The following is a 27,526-nucleotide window of genomic DNA, read 5'->3' on the forward strand; positions in this document are numbered from 1 at the left end:
GGAGGCCCCGAAGAAGACCCAGGACACGCTGGAGGGACTATGTCTCCCAGCTGGCCTGGGAACGCCTTGGGATTCTCCCAGAAGAGCTAGAAGTGGTCGGGGAGAGGGAAGTCTGGGCCTCTCTATTTAAGCTGCTGCCCCAGCGAACCGACTTCGGATAAGCGGAAGAAGAAGAAGGATGGATGGAATTAGAAAAAAAGTATGGAAGCTTAACAGAAAAAAAAAATCATATTTTTTTTTCAATGCTCAAACCCTATTGTTTTGTAATAAGCCTTGAAGTTCATCTCTTGCACTTTTCTGTCATAGTTATGCTGTAACGAGACTGAAAAGCATTTCAAACTATAGCTTTACCATCGTTTTATACAGCTTAAGCTAACATCCACAAAGTATGGACACTATAAATCCCAAAAACCCTATTGGCCTTTTGTATACCCAAGGACAGAGATTATTCTCCCTACGCTTCTCAAATCTTTGTCAGAATTCATAGCTTTTAGCTCAAGATCTCCCAATTATGAATTAATATAAAATATGTTTAACCAGTAACGGCGCTCTGCATGTGCAGTGAATCCACTTGACTTGAGCATTCCTAGTTTTCAGACTCTTTCTCTGTACGTTTATCATTCGTTTGCTCAGAGGTTGATTTGCTTGCTGCTTCCTGAGCAGCTCTTCTTTTCCCCACCCTAGCGGCCCGCTTCTTCTCTTTGTTCACGTTAAAACTAATTAAGTCAGTGCTTGTGTTGCAATTACTTAGTATGTTTTCTTTAATTTTTCCACTTAAGGTTCAATCTGCCTCAAGAATGATTTAAGATACGAAGAGGTAGGGGAAGTGACGGCGAAGATGGTAGGGATCAGAACGGCACCCATGCACATGTGCCACACTGCTGCCCACGGCCGACAATTGATTCTACAGTTAAATAAAATAAAAATTAAAAGAGGAATAACCTTGGAGGTCAATCATCACCCCAAAAGGGGATAGTAGACATCACGTAGTGTATGTGTACCAAATTTCAGGTCAATTGGTCAAACGATTTGCGAGCTACATGCGATTTAAAATCCTGGACAGACAAACGAACAGCCATGGTGGCGTATTAAATATAAGGATTATATGTAAGAATAATTTGAATTAAGCTTTATTTTCCATATTAATGCCCTTAACATATTTTAGGCCATAATTGATTTGTACCAAAAATGGTCTTTTTAATTTTTTAATGTACACTTCCATCTGTTTTCTATCTCTCTTAAACTTAATGATCAAGCAAGCAAGCTTTAGCTGAAAACATTTAAAGAAAGTATACTTGACTATAGACACATTTACTAAAAATAAAACTATACTGTACATTTACTAAAAGCATCTGATTATGTCACCTTAAAAAGGCAGCGGACAGCACATTAATAATAGAAATCACGAAAAACTGAAACAAGCAACACCCACACTAAGTGAAGCCTGCTGTTAAGGAGAAATGGTGTCCAGAAAACGAGGGCTGATAAATAAACTTCAAATTACGTTCATTTTCATGGTACTTAAGAACTTATGATTAACTTAATATAGGGGTGACATGATCAATTTCTGGCTTTAAATACAACGTATGCAACCTGGTAGTGAGACCAGCTATGTTATATGGGTTGGAGACGGTGGCACTGACCAGAAAGCAGGAGACAGAGGGAGAGGTTAAAGATGCTAAGATTTGCATTGGGTGTGATGAGGATGGACAGGATTAGAAATGAAGACATTAGAGGGTCAGCTCAGGTTGGACAGTTAGGAGACAAAGTCAGAGAGGCGAGATGGCGTTGGTTTGGACATGTGCAGAGGAGAGATGAGGGGTATATTGGGAGAAGGGTGCTAAGGATAGAGCTGCCAGGTAAGAGGAAATGAGGAAGGCCTAAGAGAAGGTTTATGGATGTGGTGATAGAGGACATGCAGGTGATGGGTGTGACAAAGCAAGATGACAAGGACAGGAAGAGATGGAAAAAGATGATCCGCTGTGGCAACCCCTTAACGGAAGCTGCCGAAAGATGATGAAGAATGTAACCTGGCCTATAAATTAGTGAAAAGTTTGTGGATTTAAAGTTGTAGATGCTCACAAAGTGAATTGGAATGTATAACATCCTACTAACTGAAAACAAACCAAGAAATCTACTGTGCGGCTGTATTTTGAAGTGTCTAAAGTGAATGAGTTTGCTTTTGATAATGCATGTCAATAAAATGGAAGACTTCTAGTATAACTGACTTAATAACAGTAACATATTAGCACTCCTAGTCATCTATTTAAAAAAAATAAATCAATCAATCACCATTTCTCCACAGCTTAAATAAAACACATGGATGCATAATGCACTCTGAAAAAGAGATTTTGCCTTTGAAATTAATGGGACACTACCTAAAAACAAAAACATAATGTGTCATCTCATATTAACCGCACCCCAATCACCACCCACTTTCATACACGCATGCTATTTTTGGAATTTACTTACCGGTAATTTGCCAGATTGAAGGCAGGTGTGAAAATAAATAAATATATAAATAATAAATAAAGCCGCGCTTTCCTGGAAACTAACCTGTCAGTTTACAAGGTTAAACTCTATTATTGTTCAGGTTTGCTTGTGTATGAATGAAGACGTCAAAATGCCAGAACAAAACACACAAAATATCACAATGGAACCACACAAGACTGGCCAACAAAACATAAAGGAAAAGAATAAGGCACCAAGTACTGACCCATAGCTGAGCCAGCGTCTTAAGACAGTTGTGCAAAAGTGAAAGACTTCAAACACAGAGGAGGAATGGGACAAAATTCTCAAAACACAATATAAGAAACTGAACTTATACAAAAATCAAAGTCAAAATTGCTTTTAATAATGTTGGAAATACTTTGACACGTGGCTTTTACATACTGGTTTTTTTTTTTTTTTTTGTTAAATATCTGTCAATAAAGTGGATTCTGTTGTATTTATAACTCAAGGTTATGTTTTTTGAATTTTAGGACGTGGTGAGGACAAGATCTAGGTTAGTTACATTCTGAAAAATTGAAAGAGGATGTCATTTCATTTTCATATCCCTGTATTTTTATTATACAAGGTTCGCCCAGGGCACTGACTATCAGAGCTGTGAGTATATACAGAACCATCTCATCAGAACTGACAAGCTCTTCAAGTAAAAGTGGAGGTGTCCTCTCAAAGCTTGTGCAGCACAGCTCAGGGAGCAGAGGCAGAATTCAACAAATGCACAATCTGGGTGCAGTACTTCCGTATGTCTTCCCGTCCTTAAAGAACCATGGAAGTGAACAACGAGCAGCCTATCAGGCCAAGTTTAACTGGTATACTTGTTGGAAAGTCTTCCATACACTCATATAATGGACATGTATGTCAGGGTAGTATTGGGCTTTCACTGAATTCTACAACTTTCCTTTTTCTGTGGGAGAATGACTGCACCACCTACAACTTTAGTATCAAAAAACAACTGAAATTCAGAGTTCAGGTTTAACTTTATTCTCAGTTTTCTGAAATCATCACAGAGACAGAACCAACATACTGTAGATTATTTATTAAATGGTCCTGAAAGTTCCAAAATGTCCCCACAGGGATGTGTCCTCAGCCCCATCCTCTATACCCTATTCACCCACGATTGTGTCGCCTCCCACAAAGATAACATCATCCTAAAGTTTGCAGATTACACCGCAGTGATAGGACGCATCACTGGTGGGGATGAGGAGGCTTACAGGAGGGAGGTGGCCAGTCTGGTGTCATGGTGTGAGGACAACAACCTTACCCTCAACACAGACAAGATGAAGGAGATGATAGTGGACATAAGGAAGGAGAGGAGACCTCAACGGCCAATGTTAATCCGAGGGCTTGCAGTGGAGAGGGTGAGCAGTATTAAATACCTGGGCGTCTACATCAGCGAGGACCTCACTTGGACACTTAACACCACACAGGTGGTCAAGAGGGCTCAACAGCAGCTGTACTTTGAGGAGGCTGAGGAAGTTTGGTATGTCGACCAAGATCCTCTGCAACTTTTACAGCTGCATTGTTAAGAGCATCTTGACCAGCTGCATCACCGCCTGGTACGGCTACACTACTGCTATGGACCGCAAACACCTGAAGAGAGTGGTAAAGACTGCTGAGAAGATCACCAGGACTCCACTGCCCTCTCTGCAGAGCATCTACAACTGCAGAATCCGCAGGAGAACTGCCTCAATCCTCAGGGACCCCACTCACCCCCAAAACGAACCGTTCACACTTCTACCCTCAGGCAGGAGGTACAGAAGTATGGAAATGCAAGACTTCCAGGCTAAAGAACTCTTTCTTCCCCAAGGCCATCAGACTCCTAAATAACTGACTGGAGTTTATAACCATGGTCCACCTCATTCTATCTACCTCACACAACTATATTTGACTTGTCCATCACACGCGGCGCTTAAAACATTTAAAAGCCTGTACAGCAGCTGTCCTACTGCTTGTGTTTAATTTCCAGCCCCAGGTGTGGTTAAATCTTTTGGCACACTTACGAGACGCGAGTTCTTGATATTTTTTTAGTTTATAATTTAAAAACTGAGTAAGAATCTGAAAATCTATCATCACATTAAAGTTCGATATACACTCACCTAAAGGATTATTAGGACCACCATACTAATACGGTGTTTGACCCCCTTTCACCTTCAGAACTGCCTTAATTCTACGTGGCATTGATTCAACAAGGTGCTGAAAGCATTCTTTAGAAATGTTGGCCCATATTGATAGGATAGCATCTTGCAGTTGATGGAGATTTGTGGGATGCACATCCAGGGCACGAAGCTCACGTTCCACCACATCCCAAAGATGCACTATTGGGTTGAGATCTGGCGACTGTGGGGGCCATTTTAGTACAGTGAACTCATTGTCACGTTCAAGAAACCAATCTGAAATGATTTGAGCTTTGTGACATGGTGCATTATCCTGCTGGAAGTAGCCATCAGAGGATGGGTACATGGTGGTCATGAAGGGATGGACATGGTCAGAAACAATGCTCAGGTAGCCCGTGGCATTTAAACAATGCCCAATTGGCACTAAGGGGCCTAAAGTGTGCCAAGAAAACATCCCCCACACCATTACACCACCACCACCAGCCTGCACAGTGGTAACAAGGCATGATGGATCCATGTTCTCATTCTGTTTACGCCAAATTCTGACTCCACCATTTGAATGTCTCAACAGAAATCGAGACTCATCAGACCAGGCAACATTTTTCCAGTCTTCAACTGTCCAATTTTGGTGAGCCTGTGCAAATTGTAGCCTCTTTTTCCTATTTGTAGTGGAGATGAGTGGTACCTGGTAAGGTCTTCTGCTGCTGTAGCCCATCCGCCTCAAGGTTGTGCGTGTTGTGGCTTCACAAATGCTTTGCTGCATACCTCGGTTGTAACGAAAGTGGTTATTTCAGTCAAAGTTGCTCTTCTATCAGCTTGAATCAGTCGGCCCGTTCTCCTCTGACCTCTAGCATCAACAAGGCATTTTCGCCCACAGGACTGCCTCATACTGGATGTTTTTCCCTTTTCACACCATTCTTTGTAAACCCTAGAAATGGTTGTGCGTGAAAATCCCAGTAACTGAGCAGATTGTGAAATACTCAGACCGGCCCGTCTGGCACCAACAACCATGCCACGCTCAGAATTGCTCAAATCACCTTTCTTTCCCATTCTGACATTCAGTTTGGAGTTCAGGAGATTGTCTTGACCAGGACCACACCCCTAAATGCATTGAAGCAACTGCCATGTGATTGGTTGATTAGATAATTGCATTAATGAGAAATTGAACAGGTGTTCCTAATAATCCTTTAGGTGAGTGTATATATGTTTCCCAAAAAATAAGACCGGGTCTTATATTAATTTTTGCTCCAAAAGATGCACTAGGGCTTATTTTCAGGGGATATCTTATATTTATTCATGTACATCAATATAAATGTATCCAAATACAGTCATGTCATCTTCTTCTGGAATATCATCATAACTGTCCACATTCAAACCCTGAATTCCAGCCTGAATTTCTTGATACTTCAGCCACTTTTAGGATCCTCCAGGATCAATGTGCGTGCTTCGATGTTTGATGAATAGATCGATGCCGACATTAAAATGTATTCATGTTGCCTCTATATTCAGGCGTCGCATATTCCCCAAAGTAATGACACGTTATATTTTAAAAGTCTCACATACCATCTTCTGTGCCGTCTTTTTTTTTGTACCTTTCAATGCCATCAGAATGTACGACGTCGTATTTGAGGCACAGAGAAAAAAAAAATAAGGACATAATGAAAATGTCTATTTTGTGATTAAAGTGGAAATTTCGGCTTTAAACTCGAAATGTCCACTTTAATCCCGTAGCTTAATTTGTCATTGAAGTACACGGTCGTAAACGTCATCTTCAAACCGACCCAGTTCTTAATCGTAACGTGCTTCTGGGGCTTCCTCCTGACCCCATAGCAGCAGCAAGAGACAATAGATCGCCGCACAGAACACAAATTAAATTTATAATATTCCAGCTTTCTGCACTTTTAGAATTCTTAGATTTACACTTGATATTATTTTCATGATGAAATGTATTAAACTATGTATGTTACATTTACAGATAAATCGTTAACTTTGTTTAAATAATAAATACTGTTAATAGTTACTCATATGGGGTGGCAAGGTGGCAGAGCGGTAGCGCTGCTGTCTCGCAGGGAGTCACGTCACTGGTGTTCCCTGCCTAGAATTTGCATGTTTTCCTGGTGAGTTTGCACAGTGGGCTCATTTTTCCAACCAAACACATGAAGGTCTGGGGATTTGGTGAAGCTACAATGACGCCAGTGTATGTGTGTGCTTGTGTTCACCGTGCAATGAGCCAATGCCCCGTCCAAGGATTTTGTTTGTTTTGCGCCAATGCTGCTGGACTGGGCACATCGCCGGATTGATGGGTTTAATCATTAAACATTCTTTTCAGAGAAATTGCGGCTAGGTGTCCTCCGAATTTAATGGATGATTGGGCACATGTGTTACATTGCGTGAAGTAGAAACCTGGCCTTAGTTGCCTTACTTTTCAGCTGACATTACAGAGCAGCCTGAAAATCATGCTAGTGCTTATTTTCGGAGTAGGTCTTATTTTCGGGGAAACATGGTATGTAGGTTTTAAAATAAGTGCAATTTAAAGCGTGACAAAAACGTTGACGTTAAAAATGTCACCGCTGCACTTTAGGCTTAAGGATAGATAGATAGATAGATAGATAGATAGATAGATAGATAGATAGATAGATAGATAGATAGATAGATAGATAGATAGATAGATAGATAGATAGATAGATAATGTATACATACACACACACACTATGTTGTTGCAACTTTTTGCAAAAACAAAACAACAGTTGATCAAATGCCTGCCAATTTGCTTGCTAAGAGGTTACCGGCTATAACTAATGCTTTTAATATAACATGTTTTTATTATCACATTTAAAACGACACTGCATAAATCTCACTTTACTACAAAGTTTGCATGCAAAAGCTGTCCAATGGATCTCGTTGTGAAAATGCTATACAAAATGACGACTGTCCAACCAGCAGTGAATAATGTTTCTAAGCACATTGCAAGATAGAATTACTTAAAGGAAACAGCAAACACAGATGCATTACGCTACCAACAAATACAAAAATCCTTTTCAAGCATGAATTTAATCACAACATGAAAAATGCATAACGGAACAACATCTGTAAGTAACATTCCTCCACCTATAAGATAAAATGCCTTCTATTTTAATAAGGAATAGCACAGTGCAAGCAAGTGGGAGTTTGTCCTGTGATGGACTCTCACCTCATCCAGGTACCAGACGTTTATAGCACATAACTTGGCCATTGTTGGCTCTGACTTCCCTTAGCCAGACTTTGGAAATACAAGAGTATAAAAATATTGTACATTGTAATTTACCAAGCAGCACTAAAACTGTTTTAAAACACTGAATAAAATACTGCAACTATGCCTTGTGGCCAAAGATAAAAGGAGAGGCTACTGCTCCTTGCGATTCTGCAACAGGTTTAGGAAACTAATGGATGAACAGATGTATTTACACAAGGTCTAAATTTCAGCAGTACATTCAAAAGGAAACCAATACTATGTTGTAAGATGAGGTCAGTGAGAATGCTGCTTCAAAAAGAAAGTCAAAGCATGGATGGCTATTTCCTCTTACTTGAGGTGATTGAGAGAGTGTGACTTGGCAGCCCATTATGACTTCTGTCCCATTTCAAATTTGTATTCAATTAAACTGAGAAATACTGACACTGCTTTGAAGAAACAGGTGATATTATGCACCCATACACAGAAAACAATAACCAAGTGCTGGGTTTCCAGCATATGCCAGTAGGAGGAGACAGTGAACCCCTACAGGAACTCGGATACTTTATGTATTCAGAAAATGACTTGCTAGTTTAAACTTTCATGGCCATCTTTGTGATTGAGTGCATTTTTACCACTTTTCCGCCTAGAACAGAACATGCTTTGAATTTAAAAAGTTATTCAATCATAAACAGTTCTTGTACTACAAACCTTTTATTTGTGTCTCATATTTAATCCCAAAGGAGTTAAATTGTTCTATATTATATAGCACTAGCTGTGTTACCCAGCTTTGTCTGGGAAATATCCTAAGACAATGGGCCTCAGTTATAGTGCCGTTGTTTAACTGGAAGTATCAAAATTACTATGCAACTAACTAATTACTTTTCTGTATACGATATGTTATTTATTTATTTTTTCCTTTACTAGGGGCTAATATTATTACTTCACTGGAGCTCTGTACTTTTGAATATATTGGCCATGAGGAAAACTTTCAGTCAACTGCTTTCCCTAGTGATTTGAAAACACCATTTTACAGAATTCAAACATGTAAAAAGCTGAAAATTGGGAACTTTGGGGATATATATATAATTTCACCTTATTGCACACCCTGTAAAAATAAAGGCTTACGCAATCAGGATTAAATGTAACGCTTTGATCTGAAAACTTGTACAGCTAAAAAGGATTGGAAGGTTCAGATCAAAAGCAATATACAATGAATGGCTTACTTCATTATTGCATACAAGCTGCGTACTTACATGCCGCATGCAATGAATTGAGCAGTTTAAGCATTGTAGAGTAGTGTACAAGTCCAAGAAGGGTATGCTCAACACTTATAACGCAATGGTGAGGCATCATCTGGAGTACTATGTGCAGTTTGAGTCTCCGTATTACAAAAACATTTAATGTCAGTAAATGTAAAGTATTACACACAGAAAGTAAAAATGTTAGGTTTGAATACAACAGTGTTTCCCAACCTCAGTCCTGTGGCCGCAGGTTTTTGTTCCAACAGGATTCCTAATCAGTGACAACACCCTATAGCACTGATCTCATTTCATTAGTTCTTTAATTCTACATTCAGAAAAGCGCATCAGCATGATTTTTACATCTAGACATTTAGAAATATTTCTGCTTTTGCTATAGATTTACAGTGTATCCGGAAAGTATTCACAGCGCATCACTTTTTCCACATTTTGTTACGTTACAGCCTTATTCCAAAATGGATTCAATTCATTTTTTTCCTCAGAATTCTACACAAAAACACCCCATAATGACAACATGAGAAAAGTTTACTTGAGGTTTTTGCAAATGTATTACACATAAAAAAACTAAGAAATCACATGTACATAAGTATTCACAGCCTTTGCCATGAAGGTCAAAATTGAGCTCAGGTGCATCCTGTTTCCCCTGATCATCCTTGAGATGTTTCTGCAGCTTCATTGGAGTCCACCTGTGGTACATTCAGTTGATTGGACATGATTTGAAAAGGCACACACCTGTCTATAGAAGGTCGCACAGTTGACAGTTCATGTCAGAGCACAAACCAAGCATGAAGTCGAAGGAATTGTCTGTAGACCTCCGAGACAGGATTGTCTCGAGCCACAAATCTGGGGAAGGTTACAGAAAAATTTCTGCTGCTTTGAAGGTCCCAATGAACACAGTGGCCTCCATCATCCGTAAGTGGAAGAAGTTCGAAACCACCAAGAGTCTTCCTAGAGCTGGCCGGCCATCTATACTGAGCGATCGAGGGAGAAGGGCCATAGGTCAGGGAGGTGACCAAGAAGCCGATGGTCACTCTGACAGAGCTCCAGAGGTCCTCTGTGGAGAGAGTAGAACCTTCCAGAAGACCAACCATCAGGCCTGTATGGTAGAGTGGCCAGACGGAAGCCACTCCTTAGTAAAAGACACATGGCAGCCCACCTGGAGTTTGCCAAAAGGCACCTGAAGGACTCACAGACCATGAGAAACAAAATTCTCTGGACTGATGAGACAAAGATTGAACTCTTTGGTGTGAATGCCAGGCGTCACGTTTGGAGGAAACCAGGCACCACTCATCACTAGGCCAATACCATCCCTACAGTGAAGCATGGTGGTGGCAACATCATGCTGTGGGGATGGAACTGAGAGACTAGTCAGGATAAAGGGAAAGATGACTGCAGCAATGTACAGAGACATCCTGGATGAAAACCTGCTCCAAGGCGCTCTTGACCTCAGACTAGGGCGACGGTTCATCTTTCAGCAGGACAACGACCCTAAGCACACAGCCAAGATATCAAAGGAGTGGCTTCAGGACAACTCTGTGAATGTCCTTGAGTGGCCCAGCCAGAGCAGAGCCCAGACTTGAATCCGATTGAACATCTCTGGAGAGATCTTAAAATGGCTGTGCACCGACACTTCCCATCCAACCTGATGGAGCTTGAGAGGTGCTGCAAAGAGGAATGGGCGAAACTGGCCAAGGATAGGTGTGCCAGGCTTGTGGCATCATATTCAAACAGAGTTGAGGCTGGAATTACTGCCAAAGGTGCATCGACAAAGTATTGAGCAAAGGCTGTGAATACTTATGTACATGTGATTTCTCAGTGTTTTGATTTTTAATAAATTTGCAAAAACCTCAAGTAAACTTTTTTCATGTTGTCATTATGTGGTGTTGTGTGTAGAATTCTGAGGAAAAAAATTAATTTAATCCATTGTGGAATAAGGCTGTAACATAACAAAATGTGGAAAACGTGAAGTGCTGTGAATACTTTCTGGATGCAATGTAAATGCTTAACTCTCTTTTGATTTTTTCATTCTGTTTTGCCCTTTCTCTGTGCAGTTTTTCCCCTTCGTTATAGCTTATTAATGACAATTAAAAATGAGCAGAGCAGACACGTTGGCAAACACTAAATAATCAAAGGCTGCAACTACATTAGCATTAATTAATAATGGATTAATTAAGCAACTAGAACACCTAGAAAAGTAGAATGAAAATCAAGATGAAAATATTGTTAAAAAGAAAAAAATACATTATTCCCATATAACTGCTTGGTACATTTTAATATATGTATATTTTACCAAACTTAGTTTCTAATTTCTATATTGATATATAGAAATATCTAAAACACAGAACTTGGAAAATAACACATCACTTAATTAGCGCAGGAGTCCAATTAATATCAAAAGCTGGTTGGAACAAAAACCTGCAGCCACAGTATGCCCCCAGGACTGAGGTTGGGAAACACTGGAAAACACAATGGGCGATCAGAAAATCGAGAGTACACCTTATGAGAAGGATTTAGGAGTCATAGTGAACTCTAAGCTATCGACTTACAGACAGCGTTCAGAAGTCATTAGGAAGGGAAACAGAATGTTAGGTTATATAGAATAACGTAGAAGTACAAGTCCAAGGACATTATGCTCAACCTTTATAACCCACTGGTGGTGCCTCATCTGGAGTCCTGTGTGTATTTCGGGTTTCCATATTACAAAAAAAAGACATAGAAGCACTAGAAAAAGTCCAGACTGATTCCAGGACTACAGGGGATGAGTTATGAGGAAGGATTAAAGGGCTGAGCCTTTACAGTTTAAACAAAAAAGATTAAGAGGATAAATGATTGAAATGTTCAAAATTATGAAGGGAATTAGTCCAGTGGAATGAGACTGAGATTTTAAAATGAGTTCATCAAGAACATGGGGACACAGTTGGAAACTTAAGGGTAAATTTCACACAAACAGAAGAAAATTTTTCTTTACACAGAGAATCACAGATACTTGGAATAAGCTACCAAATAGTGCGGCGGACAGAAAGACTTTAGGGACCTTTGGAACTAGACGTGATTTTTTTTAAGTAGAATTAAGTGTATAGGCCTGGTGAGCTTTGTTGGACTAAAATAAATGGCCTGTTCTTGTCTACATTGTTCTAATGTACAGAAAAGAAAACATGTGCAATTCCCACCTTTGCGATGTTCTATCCACAACAGGAATAATGTGTAGATGTTGTTATTTATTTTTTATTTATTTTATTTATTAACATCCCAGATGGTAAAGTGGAGCTACCCGGGTTTAGCATAGTTAGAGCGGACAGAGACGCAAATACCTGCAGGAAGCGGAAAGGAAGGAGGACTCGCTCTCTACGTGAATACAAGGTGGTGCAACGCAGGACATGTAAACATTAAAATCTCCACTTGCTGATGGGACAATGATCTGTTGGCTGTCTATTACTTGCCCATAGAGTTTGGACACGTCATTGTTTTTATTGTTTACATCCCTCCTCGGGTGGATGTGGAGATAGCGGGTGACATCATCCATTCCGCTGTTGCTAAACTACAAATGCAGCATCCTGAGGCACTTGTGCTAATCGCTGGAGACTTTAACCATGTGATGCTGGACAAAACATTGCCTGCCTTCTCCCAGTATGTGGATTATAACACTTGGGGAAACAGGACTATTGACCTACTGTATGCAAACGTTAAAGACACATACAGCGCCACCCCACTGCCTGCTCTTGGGAAAGTGGATCATAACCTGGTTCTGCTTCAGCCTCACTACAAACCAAGAGTGAGGGCGCTACTTACAACTACACGCTCATTCAGGAAATGGTCTCCTGAGGGAGAGCAGACTCTGAGAGACTGCTTTGGAACTACGGACTGGAATATCCTGCGGGGATCTTATAGTGAGAACATTGAGGAGGTTGTTGACTGCACTACTGACTACATCAACTTCTGTATGGACATTGTAGTTCCAGCAAGAACAGTGTTCTGCTATGCTAACAACAAGCCATGGATTACAAGTGACATCAAGGGCCTTTTGAACCAGAAGAAAAGGGCTTTTAAAGGTGGTGATCAGCATGAGCTCAAGAGCATGCAGAACTCCAAGTCCAGCTCAGGGCGGTGAAGGAGCAGTACAGGAGAAAGCTGGAACAGAAGTTGCAGAATAACAGCATGAAGGAAGTGTGGGATGGGATGAAGATCATCACTGGCTGCAGCTCGAAGCGGGGTGCCACCATCGAGAGAGATGTGGAGAAAGCAAACCAGATGAACAACTTCTTTAACAAGTTTGACCACCCTAACCCACTCTCACCTCGGAGTACTGCACCCTCCACCCATCCTTCTGCTGATACCAGCATAGGTGAGACATCCCCACCCACAATTACAGCAGCCCAGGTAAGTGGAGAGCTGAGGAGACTTCGTTGCAGCAAAGCAGTGGGTCCAGATGGAGTATCACCACGACTGCTGAAGGCCTGTGCGTTGGAGCTGGGGAGTCCTATACAGCACATCTTCAACCTGAGCCTGGAACAGGGGAGAGTCGCAAGGCTTTGGAAAACATCTTACATCACCCCAGTCCTAAAGGTATCATGTCCTAGTGAGCTGAATGACTTCCAGCCTGTCACTCTGACGTCACATGTGATGTAGACCATGGAGCAGCTGCTGATTCACCACCTGAGGCCACAGGTCTGCCACGCCCTCAACCCTCTGCACTTCACATACCAGGAGAAGGTAGGAGTGGAGGATGCCATCATCTATATGTTACACCGATCCCTCTTCCACTTGGATAGAGGAAGTGGTGCTGTAAGAATTATGTTCTTGGACTTTTCTAGCGCCTTCAACACCATCCAACCTCTGCTCCTTAGGGACAAGCTAACACAGATGGGAGTAGATTCATACCTGGTGGCATGGATCGTAGACCCTCTTACAGGCAGACCTCAATATTTGCGTCTTGGGAACTGCAGGTCTGACATTGTGGCCAGCAGCACAGGAGCACCGCAGGGGACTGTACTTTCTCCGGTCCTGTTCAGCCAACATACATCGGACTTCCAATACAACTCGGAGTCCTGCCACGTGCAAAAGTTCACTGACGACACTGCTATGGTGGGCTGCATCAGGAGTGGGCAGGAGGAGGAGTATAGGAACCTAATCAAGGACTTTGTTAAATGGTGTGACTCAAACCACCTACAACTGAACACCAGCAAAACCAAGGAGCTGGTGGTGGATTTTAGGAGGCCCAGGCCCCTCATTGACCCCGTGATCATCAGAGGTGACTGTGTGTGCAGAGGGTGCACACCTATAAATACCTGGGAGTGCAGCTGGATGATAAATTGGACTGGACTGCCAATACTAATGCTCTGTGCAAGAGTGGTCAGAGCCGACTATACTTCCTTAGAAGGCTGGCGTCCTTCAACATCTGCAATAAGATGCTGCAGATGTTCTATCAGACAGTTGTGGCGAGCGCCCTCTTCTACGCAGTGGTGTACTGGGGAGGCAGCATAAAGGAGGACGCCTCACGCCTGGACAAACTGGTGAGGAAGGCAGGCTCTATTGTAGGCACAGAGCTGGACAGTTTGACATCCGTGGCAGAGCGACAGGCGCCGAGCAGACTCCTGTCAATCATGGAGAATCCACTGCATCCACTGAACAGGATCATCTCCAGACAGAGGAGCAGCTTCAGCATCAAACTTCTGTCACTGTCCTGCTCCACTGACAGACTGAAGAGATCGTTCCTCCCCCACATTATTCGACTCTTCGGTTCCACCCGGGGGGGTAAACGTTAACATACAAAATTATTGTCTGTTATACCTGCAGGTTATCACTCTATAATTTAATATTGTTTTTTATCAGTACGCTGCTGCTGGAGTATGTGAAATTCCCCTTGAGATTAATAAATTATCTATCTATCTGTATTAATGTAAAGAAAAAATATGGCATCCCTTAGCTTCTTCTGTATAAGGGCACTCCCATGCTCCAGAACATGTTAGACGGCCCTTGGGATGCCAATCAGCAATGAAAGCAACCTTCCTACTAGCTGTGTTCATTCATCTTATTTTCATGCCCCATTTGTCAGCATGTAACCCTGAATGGCAAGGAGAGGGATACAAATGGTTAAATCTACAGAGCCTTACAAAATCAAGGACAAGATGCAAAGAAAGAGAAGTAGATTCCATTATGGGATGACCATGTACTCTTTCATCACTCTTGAAATATAGCACATCTCTGCGTGTTTGTTTGTTTTTTTAATGTAAATCAATATTTCCCCCTCTCTAATTTTACAGAAAAAGTAACAATACATGTCAGTGCAACACAACCACATAACAGTACAAAAAACTGCTGTTTCAAAGCGATTTTCTTATGTAAATAAACTGCGAGCAGAATGAAAGACACCACAAGAATAAAATTAACAATGAAAATGGCCGTTTTTTTCATATGCTAATCGCTCCATGGCAAGTGTGGCCAATTTCATATGATCTATTATGAGAAGGCACCCTGGGGCTTTCATGCCTTGTACTCTTTGCTTTCAGGATAGGCTACATTTCTTTGTGACACCAATATACATATTAACAGAATCAAGGTTATCATAGTTAACGAAAACTAAAATCAATAATGAAACTATTATTAAAAAAACATTTTTGTAAACTGAAATAAAATAATCCTGAGGTGGGTTGGCACCCTGCCCTGGGATTGGTTCCTGCCTTGTGCCATGTGTTGGCTGGGATTGGCTCCAGCAGACCCCCTGTGACCCTGTGTTCAGATTCAGTGGGTTGGAAAATGGATGGATGGATGGAAATAAAATAATTAATAAAACCAAAACGAAAAACTAAACCTAAAAACTATTAAAGTAGATGGAAAGACTAACTGAAATAAAATAATAATTTGCTAAAAATATTTTTAGTTTCATTTTTGAATGAATATTCTTGCCGTTAGTCTTTAACCCTTGTTAACTTTTAACTCTTTATTATTATAATAATTGTTCAACAAATTATTAATTAGATTTGTTGTTGATGGTTCTTTTTTTTTTTTTTTAAGAATTTCAAAATAAAATTGCATCACTTTTCTACACAGTCTCCTTTGTTTGCGATGCAATTTTCCCATTGTCGTACTAACTTTTTAATGCCAAATTACTATTCCTGCCTTCGCCGTTTCCAACGAAAATATAAAAGTGCGGAAACTTTCTGAAAGTCCCTCATACATAATATAAAAATCATTGTCTTGAGGTTTGCTCCTCAAATATCCACCCCCAAGTTTTGAAATCAAAACGGCACTGTTCGAGAGACAGACTAGGTCATCACACAAAATCAGCATATTGTTACTGACCAATCACTTTTGCTTTAAAAACGTTGTTTAACAACAAAGCAATACAAACCTTGTAAAATTCTTGAGTTGCCAACATCTCTACTGAACTACAGGTAGGCAGGCAAAGAGAGTCTGTCTGCCAAGTGATGATAAACTAAATATACTAATGTGTTTTTGTATTTATTCTAAATTCATTAATTTATCTCTTTTAGTTCATATTTACAGCTCAAAGTACCTAATATTGTGAAAATAATCCAGTAGCAGAATTATATTTTAAAATATTTGTCCCCCATTTTTCTCTTTGTCTCTTTCTCAAAATTGATAGTTGAAATATCACATTCTTTTTGTTCTTAACATCAGCCATATCATACATATTTCATGCCAGGGATTAACCATGCCATGATTACTAAAACTAAAACTGAAACTAGTAGATATAATAATTAAATAGAAATATCTTTGTGAAATAAAAACTAAATTAAAACTAAAAATACACGATGAAGGAAAACTAAACTGAATTTCCAAGAAAGGTCAGAATATAGAAATAAAAACTAATATAAAAAGGCAAAATTATAATAACCTTGAACAGAATAATATGCTACTAAAAAAGAAAAATGGACATTACTGCCTTTCATATTTGTGAATTAAAAAGATTAAGAGAAAGCAAAGAAATGAATTTCCACTTTATAAAATGAGCAGCTAGATAAACATATGCATTTATTTTTATATGAACTGATACTGATTTCCAAAACTAAAACTATTCTGTCATTTTTACTAAAATATTTACATAAATGAAGTGCACATGCTTTATACTGCAGTGGGCTGGCGCCCTGCCCGGGGTTTGTTTGCTGCCTTGCAACCTGTGTTGGCTAGGATTGGCTCCAGGAGACCCCCGTGACCCTGTAGTTAGCGGGATGGATAATGGATGGATTATCTTTAAATCAAGACAGAATATGTACGCACAACGTAAAATTCAGATTGCTCAGGACTAGGTTCTGCATTAAAGTCTCCACTTCTAGGTCATGGATGAAAAGCAAGCAGTTTACCAAAACTGATCTAAAAGATCATGATATTTAGTTGCATGGCTGCTAATGTTAATAAACGGCCTCCTTTAACTCTATTATCATTCAGAATTTTATGTCCCTGTGCTGACCACGGTCTATTCTACTACTGCCACTACTACAATAGAATATATCCAAGTCCTCTGGAGGCATTCAAACACTAGATATCTGCTGCCTAATTGTGAGGAAAATTACAACTGACCAGACTGAATGCAACCTTTGGTCGCATGGTTGCTAATATTTACAAGCTGTCTCACTGGGCTCTGTAGTAATTCCTCATTTAAAAACCCTGCCCCAAGCCAAAGCTTATTCTACTAATTCCACTATTATAGCAGTTCTTGGATTTCACTTGCTATACAGTTTTCTGAATTCTCACTTGCGACATCTCACCTTTCTTTTCAGGACGTTCACACCAATTTACGCTTAGTCTATTATTTGCTACTTCGTCCAGAGAAAAACCATTAAGGCAAGGGAGTCAAGCTCAACTTTTAGGGACAAATATAATGCTTTATATACCCAATGTGGTCCAGAATATATCAACAAACTATCATTTGTTCCATTTTTGTTACAACAAAGACATGCAGGTACCTCTCTTCTCAACTCAATCATATATTCTGCCTCACTTGTCTCTTGAAACTTACATGTCACTTTGTCAGCTATTCTATCTTGGACACTGCCACAAGTTAGGAAAGCTACAAGCGGCCACAGGACCTAAAATCAGTCTTAACTGGGCAAGAATTTGTATCTAAAGCAAAATACATCTGTTTATACCTGCATTAACCTGCACCACGATCAGATGGCACTTCACCACATTAAAGCAATGGGTGCAAACGCACTTGTGATGGAGCACACAGATGGCATTGGGAATTACACAGAAGCAGAAACAGATCACATTTAACAAGAGTGGAAAGGCAACCGCAACTTCTATCCATACATTACAATCATATCAGTGGAAAAGATAAAAGAATCATGTTGGGTGTCAGCAGCAGTCAGGTAGGGTGGCCACCCCAATAGCTGTGCTGCTTTCAAAAGTGAGAGGAGTGGCAGCAGCAGCAAGAATGAAGTCAAGCTGCTGCCTCCTTCATAGTACTGTTACGTTTTTGGCATCATGCTAACACACTAAACATCTTTACCACACTGTCACATGTCACCCCGCTTTCATTTTTTCCTGTTGGGTCAGTTTCCTAACTAAATTGGGATTCAAACTAAAGTTTAGTAGACACAGTGTGTCATACTGTGCTAAGCAGATAATCACTAGTGGACACTGAGGACTTATTTTAATGCCAGGTATAAATATAATGTAATCCCACCTGAATTATACTGTATATTGTTACAATCTATATATGAAATGCACATTAATGGAATTCTTTGAGAAAACTAATGGTTATCCTGGGCTGAACACAATGTGTTTTGAATACTGATGAAGCAGGACACTTTCAAAATAACCAAGGACTGTTTCCTGCCCATAGGCCTTGAGTCTGACACCCATAATGTAAGAATACGCTTAATTTTCATATAAATAGAAAGAGCAAAATAAACACATCAGAAGTGTATTGAGTTAATCCCAATATAATAAGGCTACAAAAATTCCAAGTTCATTTTTTGAATTTTATATTATTGATTGTGAAAGGGTCAGTGGTACATCACAACTAAAAGAATTCAGTTCTGTTTTGCGCAAATTACCCAACTTGGAGCTCCCATTCAATGGCAGTTCGTGTGAAATTTTCCAAATGGGTAATTTGTATTTCCTGTCTATCCAAGTGCACCCAAAAGTGGCAAGAGTACATCCAGATACCCAGGATGAATTCAAACTTTGGGTTTCTACTATACTGGTTCCCCAATCAAGGTGGAAAACCAATTTCAGCAGTTTATCCAATTGATGATGGCGGCTGATAATTACGACTTGCCTCAATAAGATCTTAACTCGTTCCAAATTTAATGTCCTGGTCTAGGGCCAAGCTGGTCCACTACTGTCACTGCTATAGGCAGATAGCTAATTCTTTGGAAAAAAACATAAAAACAGAGGTCCTCTTTGTGGTCATTAAAGATCCCTAAGGATCTTGTGTAAAGTGTAGGGTTTATCCTGATGTCTGGGCTAAATTACCAAAAACAGCCCTGTCCAATTTGTCCAACTCCCCCAAAATATTCCCCATCTCTAATGGGGTCTCTCTCTCTCTCACCCCTTAAACACCGAATAGTTAATGTGTGGGGAGCATACTGGCACAATGATGGCTGCCATCTCATTATCCAGGGGGGTGCTACACACTGGTGGTGGCTAAAGTGGTTCCCCTCTGTCTGAGTGCTTTGAGTAGTGAGAAAAGCACTCTATATAAATTAATCATTACTATTACATTATACTATTAGGGCAAAACTATTGGGACGCCTGGCCATTACACCAACAGGGACTTTAATGACATTGCATTCAAATACATAGACTTTAATATGGAGTTGGTCCCCCCTTTGCAGCTGTAACAGCGTCCACTCATCTTGGAAGGCTTTCCACAAGATTTTGGAGCATTTCTGTGGGAATTTGTGCCCATTCATTCTGCAGAACATTTGAGGTTTTTACATTTATTATGTTGGACAAGGCGGCCTGGCTCACAATCTTCATTCCAGTTCATCCCAAAGGTGTTTGATGGGGTTGAGGTCAGGGCTCTGTGCAGACCACTCAAGTTCTTCCACACCAAACTCATCCCACCAGGTCTTTATGGACCTTGCTTTGTACACTGGGGCACAGTCATGCTAGTACAGAAAAGAGTCTTCCCCAAACTGTTTCGACAAAGCTGGAAGTATAGCATTTTCTAAAATATTATAGTATGCTATAGCATTAAGATTGCCCTTCACTAGAAGGCTGAAGTGGGTCCCCTCTGCCTAACAGCTTTGAGTAGTGAGAAAAGCACTATATAATAAATGTAATGAATCATTTAATGTTGTATTATTAGATTTGCTGAAGTTAAGAGTGGTGCTCCACAGTGGTCAGTGCTAGGGACGCTACTATTTTTAATATATACAAATGATTTGAATGCGAAAATAAGTAACATGCTGGTTAAGTTTGTAGAGGACACCAAGATAGGTGGATTGGCACATAATCTTGAATATGTTGAATCATCACAAAGGGACTTGGACAACATACAGAGTTAGATTTGTGGCAGATGAAATTTAATGTCAGTAAATGTAGGAAGTAAAAATGTGAGGTTTAAATACATTATGGGAGGTCTGAAAATAGAAAATACACCTTATGAGAAGGATCTAGGAGTTGTAGTGGACTCAACGCTATCAACTGCCAGAAAGTGTTCAGAAGCCATTAAGAAGGCTAATAGAATGGCAGGTTATATAGTGCCCTGATGTATGCAATACAAGTCCAAGGAGGTTCTGCTGAAGCTTTATAACACACTGGTGAGGCCTCGTCTGGAGTCTTGTGTGCTGTTTTGGTCTACTGGCTACAAAAAGGACATAGCAGCACAAGAAAAGGTCCAGAGAAGAGCAACCCGGCTGACTCCAGGGCTACAAGGATGAATTATGAGGAAAGGTTAAAAGAGCTGATCCTGCTCAGTTTAAGCAAAAAGGAGATTAAGAGGAGACATGATTGAAGTGTTTCAAATTATGAAGGGAATTAGTCCAGTGGATCAACGCTGGGACTTCAAAATGAATTCAACAAGAATACAGGGACACAGCTGGAAACTTGGGGGTAAATTCTGCACAAACATTATGAAGTTTTACTTTACACAGAGAACCACAGAATTAAGTGACCAAGTAGTATGTTAGACAGCAGGACTTTAGGGACCTTCAAAACTCGACTTGATATTATTTAGGATGAATTTATTGGAAATGACTGGCACCCTTTGTTTGGCTGAATGGCCTGTTCTCCTCTAGATTGTGCCAATGTTCACTTGTTTTCTGCTTTATAGTGTCAGAAGGAGAATGCATGTAAAACTTTAAGGGATTTGTAGGATGATGTGTAGGCCAACAACTGTATTCTTATTTAAACCGCTTGAATAACGGGGTCAGCTTGATATACAGTAGCTAGTAGAGTATTACAAGGGCCTAAATGGTGCAACGATATTGTAAACTTAAAAGTAGAAATCGTCGTTAATACACTGTAATCGATCTGTCCATTTTAATTCAATTGAATGTCAGACGTATATACACTTCCATTCATATTTCAAACCCTCAATTAACCAATCCTGTTTAAAAATGTGAAACGGCAAACCCGATGATTTATCTAAAACGTACGTACCAAAGGCAGAATAAACACGTGTGCGGCAAATCAATGGCCGCTCGAGCGCCCCGCTGACCTCCCATACGACATGCTGGGTATCTTTATTTGAGCTCAACGAGCCGAGGCAGAGAATGTCGGCGGCAGCGGCAACAGCAACCTCGCCTCCGCTCGGCGGGAAGCGCGCGCGCCTTTAGGCGCGAGAACAAGGCGGCTCAGTATCGCGCGCCCGCCAAGTCAAGGCATTGCCCTTTTAAGAGCGGCGACGCCGCGCTGAAGCCGCAAAGAAAGTAAGAGGCGCCCGCCATCAAGTAAGCAGCAGTTGCAGCCGCCGCGAGAAGAAGAAGCGCGTCTCCGCATTTCCAACGAATGTATAAATGGTTTTAAGATCATTCTCGTTAAAAAAAAAAGACAACAGTAATAAAAAGAACAAAAAAAGCGTGTCGCGAGTCAAAACAATTCGTCATTTTATTGCATCTGCACAGAATGACGGGAGGGAAGTTTCGAACGGAAATTAAGTGGACAAAGATGGAGAAAGTTCCTTTCTCCGAGAGCTCCAAAAGACGGCGGGGGTGACAACATGGCGAATTCTGCGACGCCGCTGTGAACTCGACAGAACCAGTTCGACAAACGGAATTTAACCATTAAAAAAATATTTAATGAATACATTGTTTACGAAAAAGACACGCTTTCACGCCGAGTCCATTTTATTTTCCAATTATCAACGTTGTACTTCAATTTAAAAAAATGGGATTTCCAAGAATACCGAACCTCGCCGGTTTGCTTTGTATTTTTAGTAATCTGGTAGGTCTGGCAGATTTTTAACTTCGTACCTCCTGGATTTATTATTATTATTTTTAATACGAGAGCTGCAATTTCTGTACAGTTTTTTTCCCCCTCCCATTTACTATAAGAACGGCAGCCATTAAAATAGCAGCCGGAAAAACAAACAAATGTTCGATCGATTATTCTTTTTTCCACATAATGCTGAATTTAAAGTTGGGGATTGGCTGTTCATTCGCGCCACACGTGCTTTGCTCGTGAAAAGGTTGCAAAAAGGACACGGATCGCCGCGTGGAAGTGGGTCGTTTTATTTTTAATTTTTTGGTGTTGGTGTGTTGTGGTTAGAAATCGTTTTTTTTTTATAAATATTCCGTAAAAATTAACCCGAAGGCCGACCGGGTTTGATTTATAATACGGGGCGCCCTAGTCCATGCTGCTACCAACATGGCCACCGAGCTGCTTGCTGAACAAGAAGTCAAAAATCTTTTAGCGATCATCCATCAGGAGGACAAGTGAATGTGCGAGAGAGAGAGTGTGCGAGCGAGTAAGGGAGAGAGTGCAAAAAAAAATTACGCCTCCCACTTCAGCAAATACAAAGTTAACGTTTATTTCATATTTGGCTCTCCGGCTGGCGAGAAACTGAATGCAGTGCCCGGACAAGGCAAGGGGGGCACCGAAATAGTTGAATACAAGACCGCAGCGGTAACATCCGAAATCCAGAATCGCTGGAGCTTCACTACCCGGTATTAACCGATAGAGAGCCCTCCTTTTCGTCCCATCACCAAATTGTTCGTAGTAGGAAACGCAAAGACGGGGGGTTGATTATCCACTACGTTTTGTAAAACCATGTGGACACCATTACAGGTCAGTTTGGAGAGGAGAGGGAGGGAGGAGGGAAAACAAGTAGCAAAAAAGTACGATTTTAATGAAAAGAAAAAAAAAAAACAAGGACACTTACGTCTGACGGGGTCCTGTTCCTCAGCTCTAAGTGGATCCTCTTTTTCATGTCCATCTTCCCCTTGAAAAGTTTTTTTTTTTTTTTGGAGAGCTTTGGCCCGGGGGGGCTTCGTTGGGTTTATTTATTTTTTTTTAATTCAATCCAAAAAAAAATGGAGAGAGATATTCCCCAATGGAGGGAGAATATGGGACCTCTGTATAATGAAGTATGAGCCAAACGCCAAGTTACTCGGGGAGAAGAGAAACCATGGAGGGAAATGGGCCTGAAAGAAATAGGTGCTCAACACTGCCTCCCCTGGCCAACAGCGCCCACTGCAGTTAAACAGGCAATGCAGAGTCACTGACCTGTTGTCACATTTAAGCGTGACGCTGCCAAACGCCTTTAATCACTTTATTCGGAGGAGGGGGAGGGGGGTCGTCCCGCCTTTTTTGTTTTGTTGCTTACTGCTCATCATTGTCTTGTTTTTTTTTTTGCATTTAAAAAGAAGGGTGGCCAATTCGTGTTTTGGGTTGTTCTTCACGATTCCATAATAGAAGCCGCGTTCAAGGAAACGCAAGCTTCTGCAGCTCGCCCGACATAGATGCGTGGGGGATTTGTTTACGCTGATACGGAGACACATCTGCATCAGCTCATTTATTCTTATCTTGTACCTGTCTGTAAATCTAGCGATCTCCTGTTAGCAGGCACAGTCTTGCTCTTCAAATATAATCCAGATGTGTTTTAGTACTTGACACGATGAAAAACAATTTGAATCAAAAATAATGCGTCTGAATAACCGTTTCCTGTAATATGGCAACCGCTGATCAGATTTGCTGCATCAGTAAGTAAGAAGGCATTTTTTCTTGACGTTTCCATTGATAAATTTCGTTGCTGGGACAAGGTGCTACATAAAGTTGATTTTTTTTTTCAGTCTTCATTTTATATAGCGCCTTTCACAGCAGTTTGAGATCATTCGAGTCTGAGATCAATTTAAAAACATTGGAAAGGATATGCAAAGGTTAAAAAAATCCGATGACAGCGGTTTAAAGAAATATAATGCCAACTAAGGTGCGTCTTCCTAAGAATACATACCTAGTATAGTACCACTTATTTATACTCTTTTTCTTGCTCAAGGATTTGTCAGGCATTTTCTAACCTACCTAGTCCCGAACAGGATTGCAGGGGGTGGTGGAGCCTATCCCAGCCACCCGGTCAATTAAGTATTGCCAGTCCACCTAACCTGCATGTCTTTGGACTGTGGGAAGAAACTCACACAGACTGAAGGAGGGCCCAGGACGTGATCTGGGTTTCCTTACTGCGGTGAAGCCGTGCTACCACTGTGCACCCCGTAAGGTTTTATGTGATGCAGTAAACCCATTAAAGAAAAAGATTGGGAGTATCCACTTATTTATTTTTCTCCAACTGCTCTGTCTGATTTAGGTGTGGGGTTGAGGGTGGCGCAGTAGTAGTGCAGTTGCCTCACAGGTCCTCCCTGCATGGAGTTTGCATGTTCTCCCCATCTCCGTATGGGTGCCTCCTTAGGTTATATCATAAAAACTGTTAAATTATAAGTCTAGGATATTTATGCTCAGACTATATAATACACTAGTGAGGCAGCGTCTGGGGTATTGTATGCAGCTGTGGTCAACACAGTATAAGAAAGATGGGATCACTTAAAGAGCAACCAAGAGCATCCCAGACAGTATATGTCCTTCTGTGAAAGGCTTAGAGAATTAAACCTGTTTAGTCTCGAGCTGAGGAGACATGCGGTTTAGGTGGATTGATAAAGCTAAATTGACCTTAGTGTGTGCGTGCGTGTGTGTTCACACTAAGATGGACTGCCATCCTTTTCCAGTGTTACTTCTGCCTTGCTCCCTGTAACCTTCTCAGGATGAAGCAGGCTTAGAAAATGGATGGATGATGTGGGATTGTTTCCCCTGTGTTTAAATGGTTTTCCTTCCACAGTCCAAAGATGTGCAGGTTAGGTGGATTGGTAATGTTAAATTGACCCTTGTGTGTGTGTTCTTTGTAAATTGACTAGTGTCCTGTCTGTGGATTATTCCTGCCTTGCACCCAGTGTTCACTGGGATAGGCTGTAGACCCCTGTGATTCTACTCAGAATGAAGCAGGCTTAGAAAATGGGTGGATGGATGTCTCCATGGGTTTCCTACCACACACCAAGGCATGTATGTTAGGTGGATCGGTGATGCTAAATTGACCCTAGTGTGTGTGTGTGTTCACCTTGTGATGGACTGGCACCCTGTCCAGCAATTGTTCCTGCCTTGAGTCCAGTGTTTGCTGTTCCAGCTTTCCTGTTACCTAGCTCACGATAGCAGGTTTAGAAGACGGAGGGATGGATGAGTTTGGGTTTGTGCAGTTGTGGCAGTCAAACACTCTGTCACACCAAGCCAATTCATAGTCATCAGTTTAACCTAAAATTTGTGTCTTTGTCACATGTGAGGAAAGTCCACACACACAATAAGAAACTGCAAAAATCCAGAAGACCTTGACTAGTTCTGGAAATCAGATCCTGTCTTCTGGAGCTATGGAGCAGCAGCCTGACCTGCTTGACATGCTACCCTGAAATGGTAAATGTTAAAAATACATTTAATCTGCTTCAGGGTTGTTTAATGGGCCAGGTATCCATTCTAGCAGCATCAGGAGCCAACATCTTGCAGGGCTCAAGTCCATTGCTGTGCCACTCATGCTCACTTCAGCAGGCCAATTAACCTAACATACCACCTGCACTTCAGAGCAGGTAATCCACTCGAAGATAAGCATGTTTGGGGTCAGCCAGGACTTGGATACTTGAGAAGTTGTCATGATGACATATTGGGACATCTTAACTATTTACGTAAATTAGCTTGATGGACTTAATATTCTCCTCTAGCTTGACAAATTTCTTATGTTTGGATGGGAGACCATCTAGGAAAGCTTGATTTGTTGCTGGAAGGAGGTGTAGGTGAGGCCAGCATGGGACACTTACCCTGTGGTCTGTGTGTTAATCCCAATACCCCAGTGCAGTAATTGGGACACTGCACTGCTACAGTGTTGCCATTTTTTGGATGAGATGTAAAACCAAAGTCCTGACTCCCTGTGGTTATGAAAGATCCCTGGGCATCCTTTGAAAAGGTCAGGTTGTGCCCCAATGTCCTGTCTAAATTGCCAATCACAGTGGTAGTGCTTCAGCCTCACGGTAATGGCGCCAAGGTTCACATCCTGGCTCCTCCCTGCATGGGGTTTGCATAAGAACCTTAGAAATTTGACAAACAAAAGACCATTCAGTCCATCGAGCTCATTCATTTAGCTAATAGCTAAACTGTCCCAATATCTCATCCTGATACTTCTTTAAAGCGTGTCAAGGTTTCTGCTTCAACTGCATGGTTTGGTAGTTTCCAGATTAGGCAAAGAAATGCTTCCTGGCTACAGTCCTACAAGCACTTCTCCTTCATTTCCACTGATGTCCTCAAACACGTGATGCACTCTGCATATTTTCCCTGGGGGGCCACAGTCCAAAGACATACAGATTAGGTGGAGAGATGATGCTAAATCGGCCCTAGTGTGTGCCTGTGTGTTTACCCTGCGATGGACTGTCATCCAGTCCAGGGATTGTTCCTGTCTTGTGCCTGATGCTTGCCGCTAAGAACCTATTCAGCGTAAATCGGGTTTAGAAAATGGATGGATAATAATTCTTTACATTCATATAGCAGTTTTCTGACTACTCAAAGAGTTTTACATAGTGAGTGGTGAGCTACTTCCACCACCCTGTAGATATGGTGGTTATCACTATAGATACGTCTATAGACCATATAGACAAAGGTTTAAAGGTAAGTAAAACTGTCAGCTGAGAATCAATGCCTGATTTAATGATACCTGTTTATAATGCTTTTCATGCTCACGGTTTTGTGTGATGCAGTAAACCCATTAAAGAAAGGAAATATCCATTGATTCATTTTCCCCACTTCCTCTGTCCTATTTAGGTATGTCGGTGTGGGGTTGTTCTCTTTGTGTTTGTGGGGGCTTTCCCCCGCAGTCTAAAAGACATGCAAAGTATTTGGATTGGTGATGTTAAATTGGCCAATGTGTGTGTGTGGTGTGAATGTGTTCTCCATGGCATGGACTGGTGCCTTGTCCAGGGATTGCTCCTGCCTTGTGCCCTATGTTT

The 27,526-nt window shown here is 41.0% G+C and overlaps 1 protein-coding gene across 2 annotated transcripts in view; it reads right to left on the reverse strand.

The window, feature by feature from the left end:
* Positions 1-23,732, reverse strand: part of anp32b (acidic (leucine-rich) nuclear phosphoprotein 32 family, member B) — a 76,919-nt gene extending 53,187 nt beyond the window's left edge. Inside the window, exon 1 of one of the 2 annotated variants that reach the window (XM_039758184.1) lies at positions 23,383-23,732. In XM_039758184.1, the coding sequence (XP_039614118.1) occupies positions 23,383-23,436 (54 nt within the window). In that variant the 5' untranslated portion in view covers positions 23,437-23,732. The remainder of the gene's footprint in view (positions 1-23,382) is intronic. The other variant, XM_039758183.1, reaches the window with a different exon arrangement.
* Positions 23,733-27,526: the final 3,794 nt, after the last annotated feature.

Source organism: Polypterus senegalus, chromosome 7, assembly GCF_016835505.1.
Source record: "Polypterus senegalus isolate Bchr_013 chromosome 7, ASM1683550v1, whole genome shotgun sequence".
NCBI lineage: Eukaryota > Metazoa > Chordata > Cladistia > Polypteriformes > Polypteridae > Polypterus > Polypterus senegalus.